This window comes from Xyrauchen texanus, chromosome 48, assembly GCF_025860055.1.
Source record: "Xyrauchen texanus isolate HMW12.3.18 chromosome 48, RBS_HiC_50CHRs, whole genome shotgun sequence".
Classification (NCBI taxonomy): domain Eukaryota; kingdom Metazoa; phylum Chordata; class Actinopteri; order Cypriniformes; family Catostomidae; genus Xyrauchen; species Xyrauchen texanus.
In genome coordinates this window covers 18,197,867-18,216,035 of record NC_068323.1, presented here as the reverse complement: position 1 = coordinate 18,216,035, position 18,169 = coordinate 18,197,867, and the positions used below count along the sequence as shown (strand labels likewise).

The 18,169-nt window shown below is 42.7% G+C and overlaps 2 protein-coding genes across 3 annotated transcripts in view; both read right to left on the bottom strand.

Moving 5' to 3' along the window:
• Nucleotides 1–241: 241 nt before the first annotated feature.
• LOC127639424 (structure-specific endonuclease subunit SLX4-like) lies at nt 242–14,300 on the bottom strand. Of its 2 annotated transcripts, none has more exons than XM_052121434.1 (14): nt 14,072–14,300; nt 13,487–13,891; nt 9,441–9,615; nt 9,110–9,337; nt 7,764–7,996; nt 6,526–6,818; nt 5,938–6,178; nt 5,747–5,829; nt 5,506–5,655; nt 5,170–5,339; nt 2,578–4,937; nt 2,058–2,157; nt 1,536–1,805; nt 242–642 (listed from the first exon to the last, which is right to left on the bottom strand). In XM_052121434.1, the coding sequence occupies exons 2-14, from the start codon at nt 13,866–13,868 to the stop codon at nt 252–254; spliced, it is 5,076 nt and encodes a 1,691-aa protein (XP_051977394.1). In that variant the 5' UTR covers nt 13,869–13,891; nt 14,072–14,300; the 3' UTR covers nt 242–251. The 2 variants fall into 2 exon arrangements, with proteins under 2 accessions (XP_051977394.1, XP_051977393.1); XM_052121433.1 differs by having other exon boundaries at nt 14,106–14,300.
• Nucleotides 14,301–14,712: 412 nt separating this feature from the next.
• The window catches only part of LOC127639427 (CREB-binding protein-like), a 72,132-nt gene continuing 68,675 nt past the window's right edge, over nt 14,713–18,169 (bottom strand). The window contains 1 exon segment of the mRNA XM_052121437.1: nt 14,713–18,130. Coding sequence (XP_051977397.1) covers nt 15,938–18,130 — 2,193 coding nt within the window. The 3' untranslated portion in view covers nt 14,713–15,937.

The window sequence follows — 18,169 nt, the reverse complement described above, 5'->3', positions numbered from 1 at the left end:
ATACATATTATGGAATATTTTCACTTCAAACAACATATAAAAATTACTTGACAAAAAACACAAACATGAATGTGTTTGAATTTGAATCCTTTCATAGGAACATTTTCTTTTAGTATGTAACTGAAAAGCTGAAGAGCAAGCATTATTGTATTGTAACAGAATGTTTTCTAACAATCATAGATTCACCACTTTAACTCAAGGGAACCTATCAACAATAACTTTCCTCTGATTTGTACTTCACTCAGTCCTTGTCACAACACTCCTGCAGGAGGCTTGGCTGTCTTTTTCCTCCCTTTACCAGCTGCACCTCCAGGTGCATTGGTTGCAGCTTTTCCACGCCGTTTCCTGCGTGAAGAGTTACTTTGGCCCTGTTTGGCCGTAGTGAAAGTGATACACTGAGAGTCCAGGAAGTCCAGCAGTTTAGCAGCACCTAGCCTGATGCCTGCTGCTTTCAGGCTGGCCTGCAGCTCGGCCAGGGAAAGAGGTTGGTACTGCAGCACTCGTCCGTACAGTTTTGGGTCGGACAGAATGAACTGACGAACTGCAAGAAGTTTGTCTTTCTCACGTACAACAGCTTGAGATGCTGTTATGCCCTCACCGTCAGAGTCTTCATCTTCGGATACACATAGCTCTGGGTTTGACCTGGAAAGAAAAACAGGGTTGGTACACTCCAACACACATGCAATGGGAGTCATATGTGCATGTCTACCCAAACAACAGCATTCAGAAATGAAATGACACTTTATGTATATCTTTTTTTAATATATTTTCTCCCCAGTTTGAAATGCCCAATGCACACTAAGTCCTTGTGGTGGCGTAGTGACTCTCCTCAATCCGAGTGGCGGAGGATGAATCTCAGTTGCCTCCGCATCGGAGATGTCAATCTGCATCTCATCACATAGCTTGTTGAGCGCATTACCGTGGAGACATAGTGCGTGTGGAGGCTTCACGCTATTCTCAGCGGCACCCACGCACATCTCACCACCCACCCCACCGAGAGCAAGAACCACATTATAGTAACCACGAGGATGTTACCCCATGTGACTCCACCCTCCCTAGCAACCCGGCCAATTTGCATGCTTAGGAGATCTGGCTGGAGTCACTCAGCACGCCCTGGATTCAAACTTGCGACTCCAGGGTTGGTAGTCAGCGTCTTTACTTGCTGAGCTACCCAGGCTCCCCGCATGAAATGACATACTTAAAGGCCCAAGGTTATAATCGTTAACTAAAATTATTAGACAGATACAAATAAGTGGTGAACAATACTTTTACAAAAAAAAGAAGAAAAAAAAAAAAGGGCTGAAACTATAAACTTGCACTATAATATGAATGAAACAATTTGTGGTACTATGGTATGAGGGGTGAAAACTAAAACTATAGTCAAACCTAAAAAAGTCATAATTCAAACCAAACAAAACTAATATAACACTTGTGAATTTTTCAAACCAGAGTGACTGTGGGCCCAGCCATTATGTGTATATATACTAACTACTTTAAAAACCTTTTCTAAATCCTGTAGTATTACTTGCATATACCTGTCTGACTCTAAAGAGGAAGTGGAGTTTTGAGAGGCTGGTAAAAGCTCCTCTTCCTCATTTTGTTGCAGTTTCACAGGTGAGACAGCAGGGGGCATGCTGGGCTGCTTAAAGGAGAGCAGAACAGACAGGGAGTTGGAGGCATGTGAGGGGTGTCGGGGTGGAGAGGTCTCCTCTTCAGACTCTGAGCTCTGCAGCTGGTGTGTGTACTGATGGATCTCCTTCAGCTTTAAAACCATCTGCTTCTTAGGCAATGGACGCACACCAAATCTGGAATAAAAGACTTTGCCGTTCAGATAGCGTTCCACTGTTCAGTGATTACAGATTATTATATTGCCCCTTACAATACAGATAATCTAAAATGAGCCAAATATAGACTGATTAATTGGCCTGGTCGACATATCGTTCTCTATCAAAAGTCCAACCCATTTATACCCCCCCATAAAAAAATTATAGATTTTTTTAAATATTAGCTTCTTGTTATACAAGCAGGGTCTGTACATTGTGTAATGGGCTGCTCACCTGTTGAGTCTGTTTTTGAGGTCAGGTGTGTCCATATCAGAGAAGCCTGGCATGGGAGTTATGGGTACCAGTGGACCTTTATTTGCTTTTCTGCAAGCCACTGTGCAGTGATATAATGTTTATTTCAAAAGGGTTTTCATTACAAAGATACCCAACAAACCATAAATGGCATTTTTGAAAGCACATTTTAAATAAAATTTTAATGCCCCATCCACAGTAATACGTTTTTGTTTGAAAACCCCATTTTGAGTTTCCAAACATCATAGTTTTCCAGAGTATGCGGTAATGAAGAATGTTTTTTGAATACTTCATCTTTGATAGAGGAAAACGACATTCCAGTGTGGATGAGAGGTTTATAAATAGCAAAATCAATGGATTTTCAAACTAAAATATTATTAGTGTGAAAGTGGCTGAAGTTCTACTTAACCATATCAACAGCACAAACAAGAGTTCCAGTGAAACATAACTATTCTGACATAATTAACATAAATAATTTTATAACGCAGACTCCGTTCAGTACCTGGAGTCTTCAGCTCGGCGACTCTCTTTGCAGCATGAGGAGCTAACCTCTGAGAAAGAGGAAGGGGGTCCTCTTCCTCCTCCACCCAATCATCCCACATGCATGGGTCAGGTAAGCTGTGATTAAATGGAGCAGGACTTTGCTCAGGGGTTTTGGAATGATCTCCAGATGCAAGAGGAGATGTGTTGTGTAGACTTGCAGTTTGTCCTCTGCTCTCGACACCTAATAGACTGACTGAACCGCCACTGCTGTCAAGTCTCAGACTAAACCGTGGCTTTTGGCTTCCTATACCGGCATCCAAACCCCACGAATCATCAAATGCAATAGGAGGCTCATCCATGCCACAAACACTAGTTTGGGCAGAGTTCTCTGCAACATCCACAACTTCTTCAACACCTTGGCTTTTATTATCATCTCTAACTTGAATTTGTTCAAGCCCTTCATTCTCCTTCTCTCTGGACCATTCAGGATGACCGTAGCTTGGAGAGTAAGGTGTTAGGTGCTTCTTCTCAGGTGTTTTACAAGGGGAAGGAGAACTCTCTGAACGACTTAGTTGTAGAGACAGCAGACCTTCTTTCTGAATATGAGATGAGCTATGATTACCCCTGCTATCCCCAAGCCTTAGCTCACAATCGCTAGCCATAAGGGATCCAAAGGGCATCTGCCTTGGTAGGGAAAAGTCTGAATGGAGAGGGGTGCTACTTGAGGGTTGTGAGACGATTTTAGAGACTTGGGACAGTCTGAGATGATAAAGTGGCTTCTGGTAACCTGGAGAGAGTTCCATTTCAGTGCTAGAATGCTCTTTAGAGAGACTCTGATCTGACTTGATAGAACTTGAGTTGCTTTCTAGTTTGGACAAGGGTACCAGCTTCTCTCTAATGCAGCTGCCACTTGTTGAAGCAAAGCGAGTAGAGGGTTTCGAGCTGTCAGAGACAGTCAAAGCGGAAGAAGAGGATGTTGAAGAGCAAGACTTGGGGAATAGCTGGGTTCGGCGCATACTGACACAGGTCTGGACAGAGCAACTGCGCGTGGTTGGTACCGGAGTGGCCGGAATCAACCAGGAGACCTCGGCAGAGCTGTCAAATACACTTCCATTTGCAGGGCTATGGTGCTCTGATTGATCAGATTTGGCAGGTTCTGTATCGGATGTCACCTGTACGGGATTTACGGGTTTGCCATCAAGGCCTTGAGATCCAGATGTGTTTTCTGTACTGAGATTGCCATTGCAAGCATAGCTTTTGGACTTCAAAGAAGGTTTTGAGGGAGAGTTGGAGGACGACTGAGGGCTCACAGCTTCCCTCTCAGAAAGATATTTAGTGGTAGCAGCATTGTAGTCTATATCCATATCTTCACTGGAATCTGACAGTACAATAAGCTCAACTTGTTGGCTGTTTGATTTCGGAGGAGAGGGAAAGTTGTTTACACCATCACAGCATGAAATTTCTTTTGTTAGGGCTGACTGACCCATATCTTCGGCCTTCCTTGAATCAGGAGACACACCAGGCACTGGAAATGAGGACTCACCTGACACACTTGAGCTTAGTGGAGGGCTTATGGACAGGTCAATCACCTCGCTGACACACGGAGGACGAAATGAGGCAGGTGTGTTTCTCTGAGGAGTGTGTAATGACTTGTATTGTTGTTGCTGAGAGTAGGATGCTGGTGTCGGTGATAGTTCCATGTATTCCCCAACAGACTGGGAGAATAAACGGTCATAAATTTTGTCGAGACTGGCATCTGGATCTCGGTTTTCATTTGTGTGGGCATTTGATTCTGGACTCAAACTAACTTTTAGTCTCCCAGTCTCTGGATTCTGGTTTTGATGGGTCTCTCTGGGACTTGTTACCATGGCAGCCACTGTCCCATCCACACCTTGATTGTTACTATTGCAACTGGCGGCAGACTTCTCTAAAATGGATTCCATCTCCTTTTTCTCAGCCCCATCATCCATAATTTTATTTCCGTGGGATATATTTGCATTTCCCTCCTCTTCCCCGGTTTTTGTTGTTGTCTCCATAATCGTCTCTATCTTCTTCTGTGTTGCTGCAAACTCATAGATCTCATCAAGCTCTTCATCGTCTACCCTGTCCTCTTTAAACTCTCCATCTTGTTTTTCTTCCTCCTCTTCCATCCCTCTATCCTCTCCTGCATTTTCTTTAAACTCATCCTCTTCTTCACTGTCCCCATGATGCCACATTGACTGGAGAAGCACCAGGAAATTGCTCTCTGCCATTTTCTGGTCTTCCTGGTCTCCGAGATGATGCTCCTCACCTGGAAATATGTCACTAGATTTTCCTCTTGGGTCTTCATCAATTCCAGAATATTCCTCACACTGCTGCTGCAGCTCAGTCAAGCCAAACCTGACACACAACACACAAGTTTACTTACCACACATATACAACTAATCTAGATGCAATCAAAGAAACTTTAATATGAAGTTAACATATTTTAAACACACCTACACAAATTAATCCTTACTTCATATACAAATAACACTAAACATTTAAAGTGAACATATGGCAATCACAACCCATTTTACTTCTTAATATGATGAATTTCTGAGTGAAAGTATATTCAATGGATCACACTGACCTATCGGCAAGCTCCCGTATGTGTGGCAGCATTGTGGGTTTTAAAGGACATTGGGCTGTATAAAGATACTGCAAGAGTGCCAGTACTGCCTCCCCAGGAACATCACCCAACAACACCCTCTGAGCAACACACATACCCTCCTCCTGAACACCAAAACCAGTGTCATGAACCTATAAACACAAGTAGATAAAAAGACATGAATGCCAATGTTATAACTCCTTGAGACTATATGCATTAGCATACCAAGTAGTCAAAGACTGCAAGTGAACTGCGTTATTTGTCTACACACATCTTAATTAATTAATGGCTGTGGTGCTAATGTAGGGATGCACTAACCATATTGGCCAACGGGGGGCATCGTGTGTACAGCATAAATGCATGAGTGAAGAAGACATCTCCACTGTCCACCTGTAACTGCACATCACTGAGCTGAGGGTTGTTCACCATACTGCTCAGATCTGACGCTAGCTTTGAAAAGGACACCTGCTACAGACACACAAATGAAGACAGAAAAATAATGAAGAACTTAACAATTAAGATAGAACAAATCAGCATAGCAGAAATACAGCATTTTTACCGAGGTTGTTTTGGTGGACATGCCGTCATTTCTCTCTGCAACAAACCCACTTGAAGGAAGTTCATTCACAGCATCCTCCTTATCTAAAAACAAAGGAAGTGAGAAATTATGGACTCAAATAGACATGTTTAATAAATAATTATATGTCCTTTCCTGACATGAAAACAATATTAACACCTCACTTGTCTCACCCGTGGCAGTATGCATGGTGTATCCGTACTGGGTTAAGGTCATGCCTTCCTCTGCCAGCTCCATTAGATCTTGTAGGGCCTGGGTGCCTGGTGTAACCGAACAGGGTGTAAGAGGAGAAGGTGTAGACCGAAGCTGTTCTCGGTTTTGATCCAAAGGTTTTTCCTGAACCAGAGCAGCTTCTGAGGTCAGTGCTGGGGGTTTCTTTACTGGAGTTGCTTCAAGAGACTTCGTCTGTTCCCTCTAGAAAAATAATGAAGTTAAAATGACATTTAACTTCCATAATGTGACATTTTCCAAGTGAAACAGGACATTCAGTGTGAAATAACATAAGGCAGAACTTATAGAATTATATGCATTGGTATTTGATTGAATTGGAAGTTGGTTAGTATTATTTTATAATAATGTCATAATGGTATTATTTTACCCGCCCTCTCTGCCTTTCAGAGGTGAAGTCATTACATTTAGATGAAAGATTATAAACCTTTTTATTTCTTTGTTAGAAAAACGTGCACTGATGAATCACACACACAACAAGACCAGAAACATTCATTGAGAAAGTATAGAGTGAATTTTGATTTGATTTTGACCTCTGGTGCATCCCATGGCTGTATAAAGTCGCTGAGTTCTGAGGTGTAATACTCTGAAACAGAGTGTGGTCCTCCTTCACGAAGAGTACTTTTGAGCCAGAGAGGGGCATGAGAGTTGGCAGGGAGGGCAGAAGGGGATAGGTTGGGGGTTGGTGGAGAAGGCAGACTGGTACGGAGCAGAAAAGAAGAGACACGCTCCTGGAGACGGCTCAGAGCTGCCTGAGGGTCCTGAATGAGGAGCAGTGGTGGGTGGACAGGAGGCGCTCCCTTCCTTCTCTTTCCACGACCCTTACCTGCAAACATATGAGGAAACAACCTGCATCTAGATTTTTACATTTTCTGAGGAACTTCTTAGCAAACTCCACTTATAATGCAGTGCAAGGGAGAAACTGGATTTCCTACCAAAGAATGAGAGCTAAATAAAAAAACATGAGTGACTATTTCCAATTCGCTGTAAATAGCATCTACCACACAGTGCAGCTATTTGCACCCCAATAGTCTGGTGAAAATGCTGGAATAGGACAAATTAGATAATATGTGTAGGCGCTGTTGCATGGGGTGTAAAGACATGTTAATGTATAATGTCACCCTAGCAACCCAGTTTAGATTCCGCCTATTGTTTATTTTTTTACCAACCGATTTCCTGTTCCACTCTTAATATTTCCTTTTATACTTCTTAAATTAATAGATACAAAAGTATATATAGGTTGATTTCATTGTAGTGATTTGGCCACGGTGAATGTCTGGGAGTGCAGAGAAGGGTTTGATCTGGAGGCGGGATCTGACGATTGCACTCCCTTTTCACTCCCACAGTTCGACGTCGCTTGTGTGTAGATTGCATCACTGTATTACTAATATTGTAGTAACCATGTTTTTCTGGCAGAAACCATAATTTTAATGCAATTAACCAACTGTGGAGTTACCACAGTAATATGGTGGTAAGATAATTTTGTGGTTACTCTAATTTTACTACAAAATACCTCAGTGAAACCATGTAGTAAAAATCAAGGTTATTTTTTCTAAGGTAAGGTTAAGGTTAGATTTAGGGGTAGGGGGTTGCTGTAGAGTGTCCGTGGGACTCTAAATAAACCCAATAAACACACTGATGCCCATATACTGTATGTTAGTATTTAAATATGGGTGCAGATAGTATCTGACACTATTTGCCCTGGGGTGTAAATAGCATAAACCATTATTGGCACTAGGGTGCAATAACATCTGGCACAAAAAAAGCTTACCTGCTCCAGGTTTCCACTGTAGTACTGAAGGCACTGCTGCGGGAGGGCTGGAGAGCTGAGCGTGGATCTCCCTCTCTTCCTTCATCTCTTCCACTTTTTCTCTCTCCTGTTCAAGCAGAGAGTGAGACAGAGCAAGCGCCACCATGGTGTCCTCATCCAACTGCTGGGCTCTTCTCCTGGATTTCTTTTTTGCAGGCACGACATTCCTCCTTTTAGTGCCACCTATCTGTTTTCTGGAGTGAAACAGAACATGTAATGCACCTAGTTTTATCTTTTGTGGCCAGTTTAAAATAACCATTTCAAGTGACAAAAGTAGCAATTTTATAAACACGTATACTGTATATACATGAAGTGCTATGAAAAAGTATGTGCCCCTTCCGATAACTGGAGATCAGTCTCACAACGCTGGAATTTTGGCACACTCTTCTTTGCAGAACTGCTTTAGTTCAGCCACATTGGAGGGTTTGAGCATGAACTGCCCATTTAAGGTGCTGCCACAGCATCTCAATCTGGGTCAAGACTTTGACTAGGTCACTCCAAAACTTTAATTTAGCTTCTTTTGAGCCATTCAGAGGTAGAATTACTCCTATGCTTTGGATCATTGTCTTGCTGCATAATACAGTTGAACTTGAGCTTCAGCTCACGGACTGATGACCGGACGTTCTCCTTTAGGATTTTCTGGTAGAGAACAGAATACATTTTTCTCTCAATTATTGCAAGTCCCCCTGGCCCTAAAGCAGCAATGCATTCCCCTCACTATCACACTACCACAATCATGCTTGAACGTAAGTATGATGTTCTTTTCGTGAAATTTTGTGTTTGATTTACACCAGATGTAACGGGACCCGTCTTCCAAACAGTTCCACTTTTGACTCATCAGTCCACAGAACATTCTCCCAAAAGGTTTGAGGATTATCAAGGTGTGTTTTGGCAAAATTCAGACAAGCCTTAATTTTATTCTTGGTTAGCAGTGGTTTTCGCCTCACCAATCTTCCACCGTACATTTTTTGGCCAGTGTATATATATATATATATATATATATATATATATATATATATATATATATATTTGTAATATACACTAAGGAAAATAATCCTTTAAAAAAAAAAAATATATATATATATATATATATATATATATATATATATATTCTTTTACTCTGAAAAGAGATTTTCAAGCTTTGTTAGATTCAACAAAACAACGATGGCAGCATAATCCTGGACTAACACAATAACAAGCTTGCAATCTGCATGCAAAATTAGCATATTTCAGTTGTAAAGTATAAAAGTCCACGATAATAATAATTAAAAAAAAGGAGTCTACTTTATATCACAAAGCTGACTTACGATTGGTCGGTGGTGCTGTCACTCACGCTCTCAGCAGCTTGTCTTCGAAGAGCCTGAAGCAGATCATTGGGTGGCACACCCATATCCATCGAGCATCGCTTTATGTGGACAGACCGACTCTTTTCAGACTTAAAACCCTTTCCGCATATGGGGCACTCTGGAACACGTGGCCTGGGATGGGAATGATGGGATGCAGAGGAAGCGCTGTCCTCACATGCATCCAGACATCTGCACAGCAGGAGAGAAGAAAAAGGAATTTAGTTGGACTGATCACAACCACCCAAAACACACTCACATTTTCTTGTGCATTGTTATTATTGTGGTAGCACACCTGTTAATGTGTTGAGTGCGTAACTGAGGGCTCATGACTGATAGATCCTTCTGACAGAGCTGACAGAAGAACAATTCTCCCTCTTCCACATCCAAAGCAACCCGAGCCTCACGATCCAACTCCTGCTGAAGCTGAAGAGCCAATGCTTCATCACTGCCCACATCATCTGTAGGATCTGACAAATACACGTATACTTTAGGATGTCTAGTCTTAGTAACACTGCTTGTTCTTTACACCAGAGGTTTTGTACTGGTGGGTTATGACACAAAAATTGGTTGCAGATTTGTTCTAAAAGGTATGTAGACAACAGTGGGAAACAAAATTTAATTAAAATGCTGAGTGCATTTACAAAAAATTAAAATAATATTCAGTCTGTCATGTTAATAATTTTTTTCTTTGGGAGAATAATATTAATAACTGTCATTTTTTACCTTAAGGACATTTGTGCCACTTTTATGTAATACATATCTGCATGTTTCTAATGAGACCTGTCAAAATATCTTGGAATACAAAAAGAAAATATCTTGGCCCTATTTTATTACAAAAAACATTTCCATTCTCATGATATTTTATTGTAAATAATACTTACAAATCTACCTCTAGTTTTAAATACATAAAGTACTTATAACTAGAGGTAGACTGATATATTGGTTTTCCCAATTAATCAGTGCAAAAATCTGTGCTGAAAATTGAAAAAAGATGTTTTTTTATTCCTCTCTGTGGCACTGGAGGATTCCACCATTAGAACAGCTTGTTTCTATAGTATAACAGTGGCCTCTAGAGGTGAAATAAAAACAATCATTGATTGACAATATTGATACATATTTACACTGATCAGCCACAACATAAAAACCACTGACAGGTAAAGTGAATAACATAGATTATCTCATTACAATGGCACCTGTCAAGGGGTGGGATATATTAGGAAGGAAGTGAACAGTTAAGTTCTTGAATTTCATGTGCTGAAAGCAGGAAAAATGGGCAAGTGTATAGATCTGATCAACTTTGACAAGGGCCAAATTGTGATGGCTAGACAACTCGGAAAGAGCATCTCAAAAACGGCAGATCTTATGGGGTGTTCCTGGTATGCAGTGGTAAGTACCTACCAAAAGTGGTGAGCGGTGACAGGGCCGTGACAGGGCCATGGGCGCCCAAGTCTCACTGATGTGTGTGGGGAGCTACGGTTAGCCTGTCTGGTCCGATCCCACAGAAGAGTTATTGTAGCACAAATTGCTGAAAAACGTAATGCTGGCCTTGATAGAAAGGATTCAGAACACAGTGCATCCCAGCTTGCTCGCAAATGGGGCTGCATCACCGCAGACCGATCAAAGTGCCCACGCTGACCCCTGTCTACTGCCGAATGTGCCTACAATGGGAATGTGAGTGTCAGAACTGGACAATGGAAGAAGCTGGCCTGGTCTTCGTTTTCTTTTAGATCATGTGGACGGCCGGGTGCATGTGCGTCATTTACCTGGGAAAAAGATGGCAGCAGGATGCACTATGGGAAGAATGCAGGCCAGCGGAGGCAGTGTGATGCTCTGGGCAATGTTCTGCTGGGAAACCTTGGGTCCTGGGATTATTGTGGATGTTATTTTGACACGTACGGACAACCCAAGATTGTTGCGGACCACGTACACCGCTTCAGCATCTATGGTAGGGTGGCCAGACGTTCTGTTTTTCCCAGGACAGTCCCGTATTTAAGCACTTTTTGTAGTGTCCCAACTTATTCTGAAAAATTGTGTTTTGTTCTATATTTCCCCTCTCATAAAATTTCTCTATTGCCTATGTAGCTAAGTCATGTGAGTATTCTTATCAAATGTAGCCAAGAATACGGCTTGTAAAACTAATAAAAATCACACTGTGTTATTTGAAGTACATGATAGGATTGAAATATCCAATCACAATCCCCTATCAATAAATGTCCAGTTAGTGAACTGATTGAAGAGTCAGATTGAAAGGGTGCACAGATGAAACTGCGGCTGGAAAAATGTCAAGGAAGCATGCATGTACATTTAATGAGGATCTTCAAAAAGTTTATTTTCTAAAAACAGTTACAGACAGAGCCTAGTAAAGTGAGGTGTGAGAAGTCAAAGCTTTTCGTACATCTAAATTTTGGACTGGACTGCTCTGCATTTTACAATAAACTCTTGAAAGACATGTGCAAACTATACAAGGTGACAACAGGTACAAATGCGGATGCACACTCTACTTCGCATTGAACTCCGCCTAGGAAAAAACGTCAATTTCATTTTTGCTGGTCGGGGCCCGTCCCGTTTTCCAAATGCAGGAATCTAATCACCCTAATCTATGGGATGCGCTGGACCAACAATCTGATCATGGAGGCCCCACCTCACAACTTACAGGACTTAAAGGATCTGCTGTTAATGCCTTTGTGTCAGATACCACAGGACACCTTCAGAGGTCATGTGGAGTCCATGTCTCGATGGGTCAGAGCTATTTTGGTGGCACGAGGGTGACCTAAAGGATATTAGCCAGGTTGTTTTAATGTTGTGGATGATCGGTGTATATATCCTCAGTTCAATGCAAATTAGTTTTTATTAGATAAATCAAGTGTTTTAAATTTAAGCAAGGGCATGAAAATGCACATTCATCATGTCTCCAACTTCATATCATTTGAAAAATAACAAAATATCTAGTAAAATATAAATGAATTTCTTCATCTTGTGAAATTATAGACTTGAAAAAAAGCTTAATTTTGTGAATACTTCAATATAGAGCATTGTAATGGAGCAAAGTCTCCTCCTTTTCAAAATAAGAGTCATGAAACAAGTATGTGTATTTCGGCATGTTTATAGTTAAAGGTGCACTATGCAATATATTTACTGTACTAAAGCATAAAATGATCATAATATGTTATCAGATATTTAGCAAACATGCTAAGCTGAATGCTAATGCTACAGCCAGTATATTCTACTTTGAAATGTCTGTTCAGGGATGGAATTTCTGTTTGTGTTTTGGCCTGTGTGATCCCACCCACTGCCCATTTCCCAATAATACTTTGACTCCTTTTGCCAGATTTGAAATAAGTTAGCAGGCAAACACAGCACGCTGCAGCCATGAAAGCCAGCAATACATCTAGCTAACAGAGTTATAAAAAATCCACATTAGATGGTTTATAATTTTCAAACAATAAAAACATTGCAAATGTTTACATTAGCTGATCAACTTAAGCTGCGTTCACACTGCCAGCGACAAGCAGCGACAAAACAACCTCATCTCATTCATTTTCAATGAGAGCTGGTGACTTCTGGCAACATGAGCGACGGAAACCGAATGTGGGTGTGCCAGCAACATGACAAAGTTGAGAAATGTTTAACTTTATTCAAATGAAGAGCGACTTTCGGGAGCGACAGCCAATACCAGAGAAGGTAGAGCTCACGTGATCCTAGTATTTTAATAATAATATTAACTGTAAAAAAACAGTGCTATTTAGACTCTCCATACACACCATTAGTGACCTAACCACTAGCAACATGCAGTGACAAAGTAGCTAGCAGTGTGAACGCAGCTTTACAGTGTAATGCTCATCGTTTGCCATTGTCAGTTTGCTCGTTCCTGTTGCGTGTCCTCCACCTGGCAACCCATGTGAGCTTAGAGTCTGGGGAGGAGGGGGCGGGGGAGACAACTCTATCCAATATTTTGAATTTGGACTGCAGTACACATTCTAAACGCTTGATGTCAATGTTAAATTATGCTCCAAATAAGTTTTTCTGGTTATAACTGGGGTTTTGGTTGCACAATAAACTGCATCTGCATGGGATATTATTGATTCTGAAATATTGTAGCCTCTGTCCATCACAGTAAGTAAAGGCTAAGAAAGTTTTATAACATTCTATATATCGATTTTAAAAAATATCAGCAGAATAATCAGTTAGCTGCTTTTTCCTCCATCTTAGTTATTGGTATCAGCAAAATCCACCACCCATTGACCTCTACTTAAAATATCAAAGTGCTATTCTCACTGGTACAGCCTTTCGTGTATTAGAGTATTGATTTTCTTGTCAGGTTTCAAGAGTATCACCCACCTGCGTGTTGGATCTCACTTGGGCCAGCACTGTCTCTGTCAGACTGTGTAGTTGTGGGTTGGTTACTGTCTGCATGTAGGAGCCTCTCTGGACTGGCTCTCTTGAACTCTTGCATTCTGCGGATCACTGCATCTTTCACCTTCCCTGTTCCTAGTACACCAGCCACGAGTTGGGAAACATCTGCCTGAGTCCTGCCATTGATGTTACTCTTTATTTCAGTCTTAACAGCCTTAGTTTTTTTCCTCCTCTTAGGGGGGTTTCTGCTCGGAGAGAGGGAAGATGGCTGTCCATCATCATTTCCAGGCTCTCCTGCATCTTTTCTTCTCACTCTTTTCAGGAGACGAGAGCAGAGGTCGGTGAAGTCTAGATCCGAGTCGTCCATGAAGAGTGAATCATACACATGGTCTGTCACAAGAGTCAGATATATGGCGGTGTGACACTTGATCAGTCAAAATGGTGCAAATTTAAAGGCGGATGAAATGCATGAAACAACATAAGATTTATCAATCCATGAACATACTAGGTTTTAAAAAGTACGAGGTAGGTTTATACGTCATGAAATACATAATGTTTTTCTTTGTTTACATTTTAGCACTGGCAGTTCATCGGCTAGTTTTACCGTTTACGCGACTTCTGTCGTGATTCATTTCATAACAACTTGAATTCAGATCGTTCGCAAAGCACACTTAGTTTAATGTCATTTGAACCATTTTAATACTGTAATTTCTGTCATGCAATAGCGATTTTGCATGTAAAATGTGCTACTGCGGCGGCTAAACGTTGTTCAAAACAGACGCGGGCCCGCCACGGTTTACTTCCGTTGACGTACGGCGCATGGTGACGTAATGCTGACGCCGATTACGAAACTACTTCCGAGTCACGTGACAACTTACGAAAGTCACTAGAGATCATTAAACACGTGACTTTTAATCTAACAATAAGACATCTTTCTAGTTTTAAATCGATTAAACCTGGATTTCAAACTTTACCACATTTACCCCCCAAAACACAATTTATTTTGTAACACAAACACTTGTTATAACGCGAGTAATCTTATCAGTTCATTTATTTTCATAGTTAGAAATGTCATATATATATATATATATGTCTTTCTTTGATATGTAGTGAAACACGTCATCATTTATTCAATTATCCAGTATTTATACATAATATATACTGTTTAACTATATAACAAAGTTATAGAGCAGATCAAGCACACCTAGAAATATATTTTAAGATCAGATTTATTTTTTTTATATGAAAAAACATTTCCACAGACACCTGTCTGACTCATTACGGACCACAATTCTTCCATTACCATTATATGTAAAAAGTAGAATATTAAAATAGAATTACATTGAAGACACATGCTTTTGATCTGTTGCACACAGTTTATTTAACAATATGGTATATAAGAAAGAAATATGTTTTATACAGTGATTCCATTCTATCTTCCTTATATTTATAGTATTTTGCTTAACTTGATTTACATTAAGGGAAACAGTAGAGCCCCAGTTCAAGTTTGTGTGAGAGGAATAAGGGCCGATAGCAGAACCCATTCTGTTACAACAAGCAGTAAACCAAGTGATCACCCATTCCCTCCCACTCAGCTTAGGGGCCCCTCTCTCTCCCACATTCTCTTTCTCTCTCTAGCTCTCTTTATATTTATATATCTGTATAACAAAATTAGGACAAAAAGCAAAAATGTTCTACATCTGCTAGACAGAACCTCTGGATCCACGCCAGTGAGATGTTGTAAATGTGTACATGTCCTCGTGGGGTCGGTGTTGTATTGTCTAAGGGATGCATATGTGTGTGTGTCTGTCTCAGTGTCTGCATACATGCGTATGCACAGTTCTTATCAATACAAATAGTTCTCCTCATATAAACTTCACAATGAGGAAAGGAGGGGATCCCTCCAAATGCATGTCTGAAAAGAAAATGGTACAACACTAGAATACAATCGCCAGAAAGGATGACACACAAAGTAGAGAAACCCTGACCAAAACTCCCAGACAAGTTATTTTTACAGTCTTTCAACACAAAATGCTGTAAAGTTAGATAAGGTATAAAATAAAAGTTATGAATAATATAATGAAGTTTTGTAAATTTTCTTAAAAAAAGAAAAGGCATGAAACCAGACCTCCCAAAACAAAACACAAACCCAAAATGTTAAAACAAAAGGCATATGACCGCACATAGGTCAAAATTGAACAAAAAATATATTCTTTGTGATTTATATTTCTTTTACACAACAATTTTTAAATCCTTCTGAAAAGGAAGAAATATCAGTCTTTTGTTTCTTGTCGACTTAAATTTCGTTTTTTTTCTTCTTACATTTCAAACTTTTTACATGTCAGTACAAAAATGTGAGACTATTCGAGAAAAACCAACGGAGCCACAATAAAGAGAAACGGGGAGACTATGGTGGGTGGAGTCTCCCAGAAAACGCTACAATCCCTCCACAAATTTCTCCAGCGTGTCTCCTGTTGTGTCTCCCACTATACTTAAATCACTAGGCAGCCCTCTGCGGTTAGGTGTATTAAGCTGTGGGAGCATGGCACTCTGCTCGGGTGTACCCAGGTGTCCTTGCTCCATAGAGCCAGGCATGGGATTTGCCAGGCCAGGGTGTGGTGATCCTGTATGGGTTGGCGCATGCTGTGGCGATGGCTGTGGCTGAATCTGTGGGGAAGGACTGGAATGTGGAGGAGGTTGTTGCGACGGCGGTCTGGGTGACTGCACAGGTGCTGGCGAGCACACCTGATTGCTGAGTGCGTTAGCCATGGGCTGGCCAGGCAGGTGTGCGCCCTGCGGCTGGCCAGACAACAGGTGAGCTTGTGGGCTCATGGGACTTGGTTGCACTGGTGAGCCCATTTGAGGCTTGAGGATGTTCTGCTGTTGTGAAAGCTGCTGCTGTTGCTGGAGCATGCGTTGATGCAGGAGGTTGGGTGTGCCATCCATACCAGCCTGTCCCATCTGGGCTATGGGAGCCAGCTGGCCCATGGGCCCCCCTGCTCCTTGCATGGCCAGCTGCTGCTGTTGCTGCTGCTGCATACGCAGTTGCGTGTAGTTGGTTGCAGCCCCTTGAGCCTGTGGGAACTGGCCATGTGCCTGCGGCATCACTCCCTGCTGCTGTTGTTGCTGCCGCAAAAGCTGACGGCGGTATAACTCCTGAAGCTGCGGGTTGTTAGCATGTGCAGGGTTCATGAGCTGATTCTGCCCGAGAGTTGCCATGCTCTGTGGTGTAGGCTGCTGCGGTTGCTGCTGGGAGGCCATGCCAGGCCGTGGCACTCCTTGCATGGCTGCCATTCCCTGCATCGCTGGCTGAACTGCATGCATGCCCTGCTGCGGCTGCTGTTGTTGCTGCTGCGGCTGATTGGCGTGGTATTTCGCTGTCCTCTGTTTGATGAAGGCAGCCATGAGTTGCGGGTTTGATTTGAGGATGTTTAGGACCTGCTGTTGTTGTTGGGGTGAGCTGGGTGACTTCAGGGTGCGCAGCAGGTCCTGCAAGGCATTGGGGGCAATGGCTCCAGGTCTCGGGGGTGCTTGAGGTCGCTGGCCCTGTGTGGGTACCATCATGCGTTGCTGTGGTGTTTGCTGCTGCATTGTGGGTCTCTGCATAGGCATGGCCTGCTGGGGACCCTGTGCACTCTGCTGTGGAGCAACCTGCTGCTGAGCTGCTTGCAAGCCTGCCTGAGGACCTCCAGGCCACTGTCCCTGCGGCACTTGCTGCATTACCTGCTGCCCACGTGGCCCAACAAGCTGCATGGGGCCTGGCATGCGTGGTTGCTGGTGATTCATGGGAAGGCCATTCATGTTCATGCGGTAGTTCTGGTTATGTTGTGCCTGCGCGACCATCTCTATGTGCCGTGCCATTTTTACCGCAGCCAGTGGCGGAGCCTGCTGTTGAGAAGGTTGTTGCGGTGGCTGCTGTTGGGGAGGCTGGGGGAGTGGAGACTGCTGTTGGCGTAGTGGGGAAGCCTGCGGGCCTGGTTTACCCTGCAAGGCCTGCGGAGTGGACTGCCCATTGCGGGGTGCGCTGGGATAGGCGGGGGAGATGACACCTGCATTGGGCGTGGTTGGTTGGCTGGACAGCGGTTGCGGTGTTTGGGGCGTATTGGGCTGCTGATGGGAGGTGGGTGTGCTGGGGGCTGTCGATGCAGGGGGCGACGGTAGGCTCTGAGGCATGGCTCGTCCCTGCATAGTGGCCATCCGTCGCCGCATCATCTGTGCCTGCTGCAGTCTGTGTTGCAGCTGCTGCTGACGCAGCTTGTGCTTGATATTGAGGCAGAAGGGAACAGGGCACTTGTTTTCCTGGCAGTGCTTGGCATGGTAGCAGCATAGCGCGATGAGCTGCTTGCACACCGGGCAGCCGCCGTTTGTCTTGCGTTTGCATCCTTTGGTGTGCTGCACCACACGCTTCATTTTCTGACAAGAAGGCAGGGAGCAGTTGGCATTGCGGCACTGGCAGGCGTGCACCAGAGACTGGATGCAACGCTGGATGCTTAGACGCCGACTCTCCTGAGGACTCTTGGAGGCTTCGCCACTTTGGCTGTTGCTGTCATCATCCAGACCCAGACCCCACTTAACCATCTGGTGCTCATGGCCCTTAGTGTTGTAGCAATTAATGCACAAGTCAAAGTCCTGAGAAAAGATGAGTGCATATTAATTAATTGATGAACA

Coding starts and splice junctions, on each gene's coding strand:
- LOC127639424 (XM_052121433.1), bottom strand. CDS start 14,133: ATGAATCACGACAGAAGTCGCGTAAACG. Junction 6,819..7,763: donor ACAGTGGAAACCTGGAGCAG/GTAAGCTTTTTT, acceptor ATATGTTTGCAG/GTAAGGGTCGTGGAAAGAGA. Junction 6,179..6,525: donor AGCCATGGGATGCACCAGAG/GTCAAAATCAAA, acceptor TTATTTTTCTAG/AGGGAACAGACGAAGTCTCT.